The sequence below is a fragment of the Bombus huntii genome, chromosome 16, assembly GCF_024542735.1.
Source record: "Bombus huntii isolate Logan2020A chromosome 16, iyBomHunt1.1, whole genome shotgun sequence".
Classification (NCBI taxonomy): Eukaryota; Metazoa; Arthropoda; class Insecta; order Hymenoptera; family Apidae; genus Bombus; species Bombus huntii.
Window position 1 is genome coordinate 3,711,413 of NC_066253.1, and position 13,395 is coordinate 3,724,807.

Below are 13,395 nucleotides of genomic sequence, written 5' to 3' on the forward strand. Positions count from 1 at the left end.
TTTACAGCTACGAGTAATAAGAGCGTTCAAGTCGACTCTGGAAGATTTGGAGGAGCGTCGCTCTGTCCATAGTTTACACAGCTTACACAGTATGCGCAGCTCACGCAGCCACACCGGGCCCCGACCACTATCTGACTTCACATACATTGACGAAGACCCGACAAACACCGCGCTGAACGCCAGCAAGGGCAATTTGCCGAACAAAACCGCCGACCAGGACCACACAGCCGCCAGGATGAACAGCTCTACGTCGCCGTTGCTGCTCAGCGTCACGGGATCGGGGAACGCATACAACCACCATCATAATACCACCATAAACACCACCAATGACAATAGATCCTCGTCCAATAGCGCCCTAAACCAGGCCCAACAACCCAACCATACGCAGATGCAGAGTAACAACAACAGCAACAGAGACAGCAACACAGGAAACTCCCTGCTTCTCAGCTCCAATAATCTGGCCCTCCCGGAATTGACGAAGCTCGTGCATGAAACCAGCATTTAAAAGGCAGCTTTGCGTGTCACCACTGTACATCCACAAATTCTACCCTTTTCTCTCGTCATTATTGTTACTCTCACTTCACCCTCTTCTTTCTTTCCTCTATAACAACATAGTCATGAATCGTTTTTTCATTTATACTCTTTTGTATTTCCATTTCAACCCTCTCTTTCTCTTACTCTATGTTTTAACTAGGAGTCAGAACACTGTCCTCGGTCCTGGACCATCTGCCAATTTTGGTTCTTGCCCGAGCCACTGTTTTGTGGCAAGACACGTTCATAAGTTTTCTTCTCTTGTTCAGCTACTTACTTATGGTAGTCATTTAAAATGATAATCAATGACCAGGTCGTAGATTTTCATTCATGATTTTTCGATGGCTGGTAGCTTCAAAGGACTAGCAAATTAACTTCCACCCATCATTGTTAAACTTCTTTTCTATATATGTCGTCTTTTTTCTTCTCTTTTTCTACTTCTTACAAGTACAATTGATAGAATCGTCGTGCGGGTTTTGTTGTCTATTTTATAGATATTTTATCTATCTGTTCTCTGTGTCTACGTTGGAAGCCATAAGGTATTAACTCCTTGTCAGTTGTAGACTGACTCGTAGTGGATTTTTCTTATTCTCTGCATTTTATTGTCCCTTCTCTTGCATCGAAAGTACTTTAACTTGTTATCAAGGTTTTACTTTTTTTTAACGTTAGGTTTTTCATATTTCATCATAATTTTTATTCTAGCTCTCACAAGCGATTGCTTTTTATCCGAGAGACCACTGGATTCTCCATAGTACCTTCATTCCTGCTGTCTTCTCTCCAAGGAAGAGCGTTTTTATTCCAAGACATGATCTATCCTCTTCTTCTTTCTTTTCTTCTCCTTTTTTCTCCTGCGGAGTTAGAACGAAATGCTCCTTTTATTAAAGATGTTCGAAACAGTCAGGTGTCGCTTCTTTCGAATTCTGGGAGAAAGAGAGAGCTGCAAGTACTTAAGGTTCGTTTTGAAAACAGAGGCCTGTTCAGCCTGTCCGTCCGAGCTTCTTCACGAGGCGGCCCAATTCATCGGCTCTAGAAATGTTTGTTCAGCCTCTTTCATGTTCCTCCTTAGGAAACCGAGCACAGAAAACGAGACAAACAATTTACGTTCAATCAAAGTCATTATTCTACTTTAACATCAATCAAAATGAAACTTCAGAAATTAAAGATTGCTTGAGATTCCTCCATTTAATAGAAATTGTTATTACTTCATAAATTAAACTATATTAAATATTTTAATTAATTTTCGGAAGATATATTTATTATATAAATGGATGTATATATATATGTATATTTATATATATGTATATTTATATATATATGTATATATATAAAAGAAATAATGTAAGATGGAGGAATCTGGAACTTACTATTCATGCATTTAATGTTCCCTGTGTCAACAAATGTCTTCACTCTTCTATTGTACACCTTCGCTCATTTTTTTGTGCGCAAAACTTCGTGTGTTTTATTTAAAGCATTTTAAGTTCAATGTGCAACAGACGATGCCTGATAATAATCCATTAAAATGTTAGACTGGCTGCCTACTGTCTGCGTGCACGTCGGTCCGGCTTAAATGTTTGCTTGCTTGACTAATATCTTTTCACACGCCATTCATTCGTCATTTACATTACCGTATTCGCCTACTTAACTTTCATGGAACTTGATTCAAACATATCGGAACAGTTTTCATCCATTTCTGTCAGTAGAAGCAATTCCATTTGATTTTCATAAGAATATTACTTTATGTATAAAATACTCTGTCAGGGTGAGTTGAAAGATGCATTGGTCTCTTTTGGAATCTTCCCAAAGTCTGTTGTTTTAACAGAAGATGTACTTATCTTTTCTTCAGAAGTCTGTATATATAGAGACCATTATTGTCTATCATAAAAATGAGCTTCTATAATCAGAGAAAAATTGATAGCTGTTTTATTCATTTCATTCTGTTTTAAGGATCAATTAGGAAGCATAACATATCATCAAGACCTAACACATTTGACTTGTTCATCGTCACTATCTAATGTTCATTTAGGAAATCGTACAGGGTGTTTATAAAGTCTGTGTTCTTTCATACCATATATTAATCTTTTGTACAATTATCAGGAATCCTATTGTCTTGTCTTTGTCTGTTTGATTCCACTGTGAAATGTAGCGAAAAAAGCTGCGTCCAGAATTATTAAATCAGTGTCATCTGTCAAGCTTGGTGGTGCATGATGATATTGATATCATACTGTGCTCAAAGTAAATTGGAGATTAAAGCAACGTGAAATTCTTAAAATTATTTAATGAAATAGAGTCTCCGATGAGATTTTGAATGGAGTATAATATAAAATTAAATAAAGACAAATTATATAGATGGAAAAAGTTGTATTTGCAAGGATAATTCAAGGACTTAAAAGACATTAAATTGAGTTTTTAATTGACAAATATACTCATAATTCTATTATTAAGCAATTTATATGGTATTCTAATTAATAATCCACCAAAATGATAAATATTCAAAAGTTTCAAGGATTTCAGCAGTAGATCAAGACTCCATAAACACCCTGTACAAACTGCAATATTTCACTTTCGCATCTGAGGGGAATCTTTCTGTAGCTCGGTTTCTCTAGAACCTGTGTCTCCGTGAGTCACCCAAACAGGTTTTCAAATACGTGGGACAATGTCAGAGCACGGTAAATCAAGAAAACAGAGCTAGCAGTCATGAGACAATCGATTTATAGGCCGCCATAGTCCGCCAATAGAATCACGAAGAGCACGATTCGTTTCTTTTCTCAACTCAAAAGCACAAAGGACCTACCGAGGAGCAATCAATGGAACGACAATGGCAAAAGGAAGTACTTAATCGTGAGATCGGATCTCGTCGCTGTCCTCTTCTCCCTCCTAGCTTCTTCTCTTATTCAGAAGCATGATAAAATCTTGATTCGTCTATTTTGGAACATGGATAGCTGGACAATTGAAAAGATTCAAAGTTGTAAGTTTTTAATTCATGACAAGAAAGTATTTAAATATATATTTTGTATTGCGTATTTATAAATTCTAATTTATTTTGACTTTTATGTTACAAAACATTGGAAAATTATTATGCTATAAGACGGAAGAAAGTCAAAAGTTATAAGGAAGTTCTGAAAGGAGGGATCAAGGTTTCATTCAGGAATTGTATCATAAGCTATCAGCAACATGATCGGCAGGGATCAGAATTTCATTTGCGCTCGGATAGCGAACGAGAAACGAGGCAAACTTACTTTTTAATCCGATTCAGATCGACGGATAGAGTCATATAGTCAGTTTATCTATTCCATTTTGTAATCTCTTAAAACGTTTCGCGCACCAGGTGTGTGTCAATGTGAAACACATCGACTTAAAAGCCGATATCCACTGCCAGGATTGCGAGAGAAACGAAAAATGAAGCAGAAAAGCCAAGGGAAAAAAAGAAAGGCTATGATATTAATATTTCGTGAAAGAGCTGTAAGCGAAAGCGAGAAAGGAGAAAACAGCTACTCAGCGTTAGGTCTTCTCTCCTGGTTGCGATGATGAGTCATAACATCACCGATCAAAAGTAACCACGTTACTGGTGGATAGTTTAGAAAAATCCTTCTCGTGAAACTACCCAGTTTAAATTCCAGTTGCGTTGGTGAAATACCAGATTATTCTGTACATAGTATTCTATTGCAACTAAGCTCTGCTGGACTACTGGTTCTACAAAACGTGTTTCTGGTACTATTTTAACTACCCATGCATAGAGTGGGACGTTGGAAGAAGTTAAAGACTTGAAAAACTCGAATCTGAAAGCTTGAATTTTAATGCAACGCAGTGTGCTATCAATACATTGATGACTATACAAAAATTTACACGAACTGCGATACATTAAAATGTTAAATAAAATCTCTTTTATAAGAAATATACATATATATATATATATATATTGTACGGTTATATCGAACGTTTTATTCTAACCGCTGTACATAAATCTGCCTCTTTTATGCTGGTTTTATTTTCACATGATCATCTGTCTCATTGATACATAGAACAGAAAGATCTATTTTGTTCATGGGGCATATTCGAGTTCTTCTAGAAAAAAAGGTTCAACTTCCAAATGTTCCAATTGTGGAGTTCAAGTTGTCTTGTTCTTATCTCTTATCCATTTCTATGTTAGGGTTCTCTGTCGTGATTCACCTGTTTGATTCGGGCTAGAAATCACTGCACATTAAATATACATACACAGATTAAAGAAAATCTGTGACACGTTGTGAAAAAAGGAAGGAACAGGCGAACTTTGGTGTATTTGCAAATCATCATTGTCAAGGGATTATCTGTCTAATGCAGACTACAAACGTTTTTATGCAAATAACAATGAGAGAAAATATGTTGCAATCGGGAGAAGACGTTCAGTTTTACATATTGACGCATTAAAATTAGTTTATTATACGGGAATGATGAAAATGATTGACTACCAATTATAACGATACACGTAGAGAATATAATATATATATATATATTAATTTTTAATTAATTATTATTAGCGACTATTATTATTATTATTGTTATTATATAAAATAAAGTTTAAGACACGTTATCCGAATGTTATATTTGATTGAAACCGGTCAGCAGAGGGTGCATGAACATTCTTAGGTATATCTTTAATATATTGGATTTTCTCTTCTTTCTTTCATGTCGTCAAAAATTATTTGTATTACGGTCGTTTTCACTGTGATATTAAACCTCTGCATTCACATTCTTTATACGAAGTGTGTGATTATTTTTAATGCGACAAATTTGTTCTATATCTGATTAAATATGACATAAAAGATGTTGGAGTGCATGTACATACATACTGCGTCATAAAGTTTCATTCTATTTGATAGCGCATAAATACTCAGTGTTATATAAGTTCTCTTTAAATTATTTCTTACCTTGAAGAGAATTTTCTTTGTGATTCAGTATTCAATATAGAAAATAAGTGGAGAGACAAATGAAGCTGTAAGATTTCTTTAAGTTCTTGTATACGAGTGATACTTGGGAGTTTCATTCCAAGAAAAATTCAAAAAAGAAAGGATTATGACAATGATAGACTATTAAGTAAAATATAATGAAATAATAGTTATTATTAAGGAAATGACAAGTTCAAATAGTTAGCGTAATTGTAAATATTGTGAAATTAATTTAACTAAACTATTGCAGAGGATTAATTATTCGATTTTATAGTTCATTAATCCCTCTACTGAACGGAGAAAATAAGAGCGCGCGTCATAGAAGTCCGTTTCTCGATTCGCGTCCTTATAAATGGAAAAAACAAATCTGCACAATGACTTGGTGAATAAAAGTAAATAGTGATTCTTAAAGGCAACCGATGCTGGTCCATGTGCATTTTTCTATGAAAATCTTTCTCCCATGTGGATTATTTTCTATCCAATTATTATATATATATCTATAACTACTTACTCTTCAAGCGATGCCATAATATTTCTATTTTTTTACTCACTATAGCCAAACTTCTATATGTCTTTTCATATTATTCTCAGCGTAATAGAAAGTATTAGGAGTCTTATCAGAATCAGAAAGAACACTGCGAAAGAGACTTCAAGGAAAGTATTGTTGACTGCAATAGAGAAACTTTTTTATTTTGTTCACTTCTTATTGGTATTGTAACTTACACTGTATCTGCTTGCACTTTGTAAAACTCTACAATTCAACATGAGTCCACTTTGTCTATATTGAGCCTTGTTTTTGATCTGAATCTTTCAGACCAAAGAAATATGAAAGTCTGCATTCTGATTAACTTCTTAGGCACTGCATTTCCTTAACTATCTCATTATGTGAGAGATCAAAGATGAATGTAGAGAAATTAAGAGAATTTGAAATGAAGATGAGTGCCTGAAAAGGTTGCGTTTTATTAAGTATAAGATGAGAAAATTACTTAAGATTGTCCACTGTATGCTCACACTGAAAAAAGCATTTCTGTGGTTTCTATGCATTGCTTGCGTTAAACCGTATTCTGCTGCACGAACACGCGATGTTCCTTCACGGTCGAGGAAATGAAAAGTGCAAAGTACTCAACTGCTTCTAATGTCCATCTTCTCCTCAGAGATTTTTCTCAACGATAGAAAAAAAATAAGTTGCGAGCTTGTCAATGCAGGCTCATTTAATGAAAATAAATTTCTGCTTTCTCCGTCTGACATAATAAGAACATATATTTTTCCCAATTGTCAATCTCTCTATTCGCATTGAAAAAATAATGGTTGTATCACCAATGCCATGTGAAGCTTCGAAACAAATACATTTCCGGAAAGGTACCAAGAGCACTGTTTCCGGCTGTGAACCAAGGCACATCAGCTTTCACTTTATTCTGTTTTTCCTCACGCTCACCTAACATTTCTGTTCGTATGTTTCGTAAGTCACCACTCTCGCTCGTAAATCGATTGATTTTACGGGGATTCCAGAGCCTGATTTTATTTTCAAAGACCGTACTAATGCTTTTGCACTTTGTGATACAATAAAAAGAAGAAAAAAGCAGTCGATGGAATCCTACACAGCAGATCAGTTATTAAACGTATCGCTAAGATACGTCTAATTAATTCTATCCTAGAGTTCTCAAATGTTGGTTCTTCAAGGTCATTTTCGAGTAGTCACCCCCCACCTTTATGGCGTAACACGTAACTGAGCCGCTTGCGGTGTAAAATTCCCCAGGAAGGAGAGAAATACCTTTGTTTCAGAGTGTGAGCACTAAATTAAAGTAACGGTGTCAAAACTTTATTCGCAAGTTGAAAAAGTTTGAAAAATTATATCTTATAAAAATTATATATTATAATGATAGAGGAATTTGTTATACATAGACATATCTGAGGCATCCCCAGGTTTAACAGCCAAACCTTGTCAGTACTCTCTATGGATATAATCAAACAAAGGATGTTATATAAATATAAATCATTTGAAGGTATATTAGAAGTCCTGCTACTGGTGGACAGCACTGTAATTGAGGTTACTCTTCGATGGCCTTAAGACACTAATGTACATGAACTCTAATATAGAATATTTGGCTGAACGTTTTGGGACATACCGAATTTGTAATCCTTTTTCACAACATATGATAAGCTTTTAGCGAGTAGAATTAAAAATTCTCAGTTCTAAGACGCGGATATCATTGTTTTGAGAGATATATATCCTGATTGATATTGTTTGTAGACACAAATGGAGGTAACCGTAGCTAGCTAGTAACTGGGTAAAGTAATTCTAGACTACGGTTAGTGGAATACACGCAAACTTAACAGATATACAATCTCAGTTTTTCTCGAAAACGGAACTCTATATGAATAACTCGTAATAATTTTTAAATTCTACTCACCAAAAAGTATCATACATTATTAAAAAAGTGACAGATTTGATGCACTCCAAAACGAAGTTAACTACTAGCTGGTACTGTGCCAGTCATTGATTATTCTACTGTAGACTACTTTGTTACTGAACGTCGCGGTGTTCTATATACTCAACTAAACACGCGGTACTCTATTGGGATGCATACAACTAGATGAGCAGTACTCTACTATATTGAGATTGAGTCTCTACGGAACTTTCTAAACTCTAATCTCGGATTTATTCTACTCACTCATTGTCCTAGACTTTCACCATTTCGTGACGCTATACAGAAGATACTCTATTATTACTTCATGTAATAAAGATCATTGTTATATATGTGTGTCTTTGTAACTCACTGGGTAGGTCTCGAGAAGTTCGAAGTGCAGAGATAAGTGGAATCTATGAAACTCGTCTCTCACTGGGTTAATTAATTAATTTGACACTGTAATAGGATTCACTCGCCGTAGGATTTTCACCTGTTAAGTTAATATCAACAAACAATGTAACAAGGGAAATACATACATTGCTAGGCATTTCTTACAACAGTTTTCGTTTAGAAATGATAAATGGAAAACATATCGTACGAGGGTGTATATCTTCAAGGATGTTATATCTTACGTTGCATGTATGAGCTATTCTCGGTTTCCACTTATGAATCTCTGTTATCTTTTTTATTTCCTTTTTCCATATACTTCGTGCGATCGAGTGCCGCGAGTTTTACACATCCAATGATACTCACGCGAATAACATATACATAATGATTATACATAACCAGCAGGTTACCACTTTTAAGTGTACTTCTTTCTCAATAGTTATTGATGATCAGGCACTTTTTAGCTTCACTATCTCTAAATATCTGTTTCTGCTGTAAATACTCCTTACAAAACACCAAACAAAGTAGTTTCTAAAATAGTAAATTGGTATCCTGGAGGCCAGTTCAATCGTTTCTCGTATAATCTGCTAAACAAAATTTCCATGAGGGATGGTAATTATAAATATAGCTTTGGATTTATTCCTAGGGAAATTTCAAAGAGATAATTTCATCAGTTAAAAGGTGCCTACAGGCAGAGAGCGTGGTGTTATTCAATACCGGGACAAAGGTTCAGGAATGTTAAAAAAGAATTACTTTTTTTAGTACACCAATATTTCGAGAAATGGTGTACTGTTAAGTGCATTGACTGCTCGTTGTATCCAGTTATAACCATGATATTATCCTTTACTCTTGAAGGTAATAGGTGGCGAGTTGCAGGAACGTTTGATACCAGTACCCTACAGCAAGAGTTCGACAGACCAAGCTGTAAGCGCTCCTCTCTGCTCTATCTTTCACACTTTCGCTAGATCTTTATCTTATTTCTATCTGTCTGTCTGTCTGTCTGTCTGTCTGTCTGTCTGTCTGTCTGTCTGTAACTGTCTACTGTAACTGTTTTTACTCTATGTTCACACACATATACATATAACATATACATACAGGCATACTTTTACACAGACATACATACATACAGAATTTCTATCTCTGTCTAATACTATCTCTTTCTCTCTGTTTCTTTCACACGCTTTTCGTTTTACACGCATTCTTTCTACCCCTTTTGTCTTCTATTTTTATTTTATAAGTTGATATTGCTAATCTTTCCTAGCCTTTTCATTTTCCTTCTGACTCAATCTAAAATAAACAAAATTTTATTAATTATAAGATTTCTTTTACTATCTTTAAAAGAAATGTGATAAAAGTTACCAGAAATCTTAAGCAATGGAAAGGTTAGGGATTTTTTTACTAGTGGTACATATCGACAGGTCCCTATTTCCCCTTTTTCTCGCTGATTTATGCGTCTGCGACATCCTCTAGTCACGTATGAATCTCCCCTAATGCACACACACAGCCATAGAATACTTCTATGATAGCGCGCGTGCGCACGAGCTATTGTTTGGCCGCTTTTGTTTCTCAAACTATTTCTCTTTCTTTGTGGATCTCGACACCTGGTGACATTTGATTACAAGTTAATTTCTTTTATTTTAAATATTAGATGTTTGAAAGTAGTCTTAATAGACTATGTTCTAGAACTGCTTCAGTTAGATTTGTAAGCAATTGGGGACGCACAGTATCCGTTTTACTAACGTAGTACTGTGTTTCTTTATCTTGGATTACGAAAAAACGTAGCACTTTGTTTCCATTAGTAACAACTATAAAGTTATTAGTACTATATTTGTTCATTATAGTAAATATATATAGCAATAGCTTTATTTTAAATTAACTAATGACAACTTTGTTAATCACTACGCACGTTAAATACTACTTACATGAAAAAATAATTGTTACTAAAACTATTATCACTAAGATACTATTATAATTTTGGGGATTTCACAAAATATCACTATATTTTGTGAAAAGAGTTCCATCAGAGATCATCACTGGTGTCGAGAACTTACTATTGTTTATCGATAGATCGATAACAAAGAATTCCTCTTAACCTTTTCAGTGGCACGCTGCATTTTTGCGCTCTGTTACTTCGTATCTCACGATTTTACCCTGTTTTTTCCAAGTCTTCGAAAATTATAGAAATTGCGATAAATCAATCGGTCTTTCTCGTTTCGATAAAAGACAATATTTAATAAACCTAAGATAAAAATACAATTCATTAATATACCAGAAATAGCTAGAACTATGAACATTATTAAATTTGAAATACTACTAAATATTCTCTGGAAACAAGATCTAGTAAGATCTAAAATAATATTTTAGAATTTGCTTTTAGTAACAAACAAATTTATTAAAAATTATTAAAATAATTATGAAAATGAGATAATCGAATATAATCGAAAATTTTTCATCGAAATGAAATTCTTTGTTGCGACATTTATTGATAATGGACATAGCTCGATCGAGATCTTTCTTTTATTGCTTAACAGGGATATTTCCCCTAATTTCACAGGACATTTGTCCATCCTTTTGAATAGATCTGAATTAAAAATCTGTTATTTAATCAGTACCATTTGCTGCCCTGATAACCTCAAGGGCTCATCTTCTTTGTACTTCACAAACATTTTGCTGACCTTTCGGCTAACTATGCTTACATGCAAGCAAATAGTACCATACCTTTGATTGCATTTATGATACGACGTGGTTCGCGTAACTTCATCATCTCTTTTGTCGATTCTACTATTTTGTTTACAGAAAATGGTCACTATGATAAAGTTGACTGAACCAATGTACTTCGATCGAATATTAACTTCAAGTGTCGCTTACAATATGGCCGCAGAAGTTGGCCAATAGAAACTTTCAAACGAAAGTCAATGTACTACTACATACCACATTCACATTTTTTCATGATTCATACTTTTATTCACACGATCCACGTCGTGTTCGCAGGCACGTTATTAATGTTCCATGCATTACAACTATACCACGTGTTTTATAATACATTTAATATAATTACATTTTTCCTAAGTGAACGTATTTCCGGTCGTTATGTATAGAACACAGATCCACAAATACTTTCAAATTACAGTCCCTGGCAAAGCGGTGTGCGATTTATATGTACTCCTTTGCAATACTGGATATCTTTATTCATGCAAGTTGGCTGTCCTGTGAAGGATCCTTAAAAGTGACACTCTTTTTCTGAAAGTTTAACGCTATGATTAGCTTACAAGACAGTTTCTACAGTCGAATTATACAAAGAATTATTTTTTTCTCTGGATACTCGATATCGATCGATCGTCAAAATAGAGAAGCGAAGATTCACCTTTGTAGAGTATCAGATAGAATTTTTGTTAGCTCATAAATAATTCTCCAAGTCAGGGTCAATTAATATTTTCTTTTTTTTTTTTTTTTTTTTGTTGTTGAATAACATAATGTAATCGAGCGATATATGATTGATTTTAGTACCTCTCTGATGATCTTCAAAGACGTGTTACGGTTTCTTTTTGAACTGATTGAAAGATCCTTCTTTACTTCTCTTTGCCACCATTCACCTTCTCTCTCTGTTTTGTAATAAGTTTGTACACTCTGGCTGATCTTAGCGGCACGATTGATGCGACTTCCCTCCATTTCGTCATTACTTATCAGCTATCGATAAGTTTGCGTACTTTACCAACATACCAATTCCTTCAAGCTTTTGCAACAATCAAAAAGAGACAAGAATTAATCTTCTTCTTATCTCACTGCTATTTTTGTACCAACTTCAAAAAGGGTAAATTTAACCTTACTAGCGTGTCTCTCTCTATATATAATTATGAGCGGGCGTCTACGTAATTCAGTAATGAGAGTAAAGAGGGCAGACGCTTCGTTCGTGAAGCGGGGAATCACCAGACCATGTGTACTGACCTGTGAGCTGCTTAGAACTGAAAAATCGAAAAAAAAGAAAAATGACAAACTGAAAAACACAAATTCAATGGGATGATCGTTGTCTCCCTGTGGAGGGGAGAATCGTTGATCAGCAGAGCGCATTGCGTGGTATAGCATGCATGTTTAAAGTACCAGAGAAACACATTATCTAAACCGGATATTCGACCAGGTTAAAGAGTCTGACTGTCTGCCTGGTTAGGGGACCTCTCTCCACGGCGCATCGTGTAAGTATTCCCTCAATGTTTTCTGTCAAACAACAATAAAAAAAAGCAATCAGAAATGATTTAAGAAAAAAGAGAATCTAGAAAAAATGAATTATAATATACACAGTGAATCATTAACGCGACACATTTTCCTGCCACCTCCATGAAAATGCAAGAAAGGAAGGAAGAAAAAAAAGAAAGAGAGATTTATTCTATGTGTATATATATATATATTTGATATTACTGTTATATATATATATAGAATATATTGTGATATATTTATATCGAGAAAAATAATAAAATAAACAAGTTACCTTTCGCGGGTGTTTTCAGATGGGGGTTGTTCTTTTTCCATCCGGGGGTAAATTTTTTGGCTGATTTGGATATAGCAATGTTCATCGGTTACGTGATACTACGCCAATGCATGCTAAGTTCTTGCAGTATGCAATCTGTCACGCTGTATTACAGCTCACCAAACGATGCAAGTGTATATGCGTGGAATTCCAATTTTCTTTCTTTTTTTTCTATCGCTATATTGATATTAAAAGCGTCCTACCAGCCTCAAGACGCGTATACTTTTGGACAGTGTGTTTTTTGCCAAAAACGTAGTATCTGTGTTGGCTTTGTTTAGAATAGCTTTATAAAGGACTCAACGATTTTTGTTTTTTTGCCACTTTTTTCAAACAGAGGGATCTCTGATATAGACATAGTTGAGATTACGCTTAACGTAAGCTGGAGGTGAAGACGCTTTTCAGCCTCGCATATCCGCTTCCTGCATCGATGATCGCGCGTTGTCTGAAGCAATAGTCGATCTTGTTACCAAAATGGAATATGGAAACGAGATACAGTGGAGGACTCCACGATCGACAGGTGCATGTGGTGTTGCGTGACATTGCAAGTATAATTTGAGGTGCTGACGTCTATGGGTCGTGGAATTAATTATTCTGTTGGAAGAAACAGGGAAGATAAGAAGAAAGA

The 13,395-nt window shown here is 34.9% G+C and overlaps 1 protein-coding gene and 1 long non-coding RNA gene across 29 annotated transcripts in view; one reads left to right on the plus strand and one right to left on the minus strand.

Moving 5' to 3' along the window:
• The window catches only part of LOC126874766 (plasma membrane calcium-transporting ATPase 3), a 90,378-nt gene that overhangs the window by 65,854 nt on the left and 11,129 nt on the right, over window positions 1-13,395 (plus strand). For 16 of the 28 annotated variants that reach the window (XM_050637137.1, XM_050637133.1, XM_050637128.1 and 13 more), the window contains one exon: window positions 8-5,098. The exons of 6 other annotated variants lie outside the window; for them this stretch is intronic. In XM_050637137.1, coding sequence (XP_050493094.1) covers window positions 8-505 — 498 coding nt within the window. In that variant the 3' untranslated portion in view covers window positions 506-5,098. Of the gene's footprint in view, window positions 1-7; window positions 5,099-9,103; window positions 9,173-13,395 lie in introns of those variants that run through there. 6 more of the 28 variants (XM_050637147.1, XM_050637155.1, XM_050637145.1 and 3 more) reach the window with 3 other exon arrangements.
• Window positions 4,292-9,097, minus strand: LOC126874815 (uncharacterized). The gene is made up of 2 exons (XR_007693027.1): window positions 8,398-9,097; window positions 4,292-8,317 (listed from the first exon to the last, which is right to left on the minus strand). It is a non-coding gene; the product is annotated as an uncharacterized LOC126874815 (long non-coding RNA).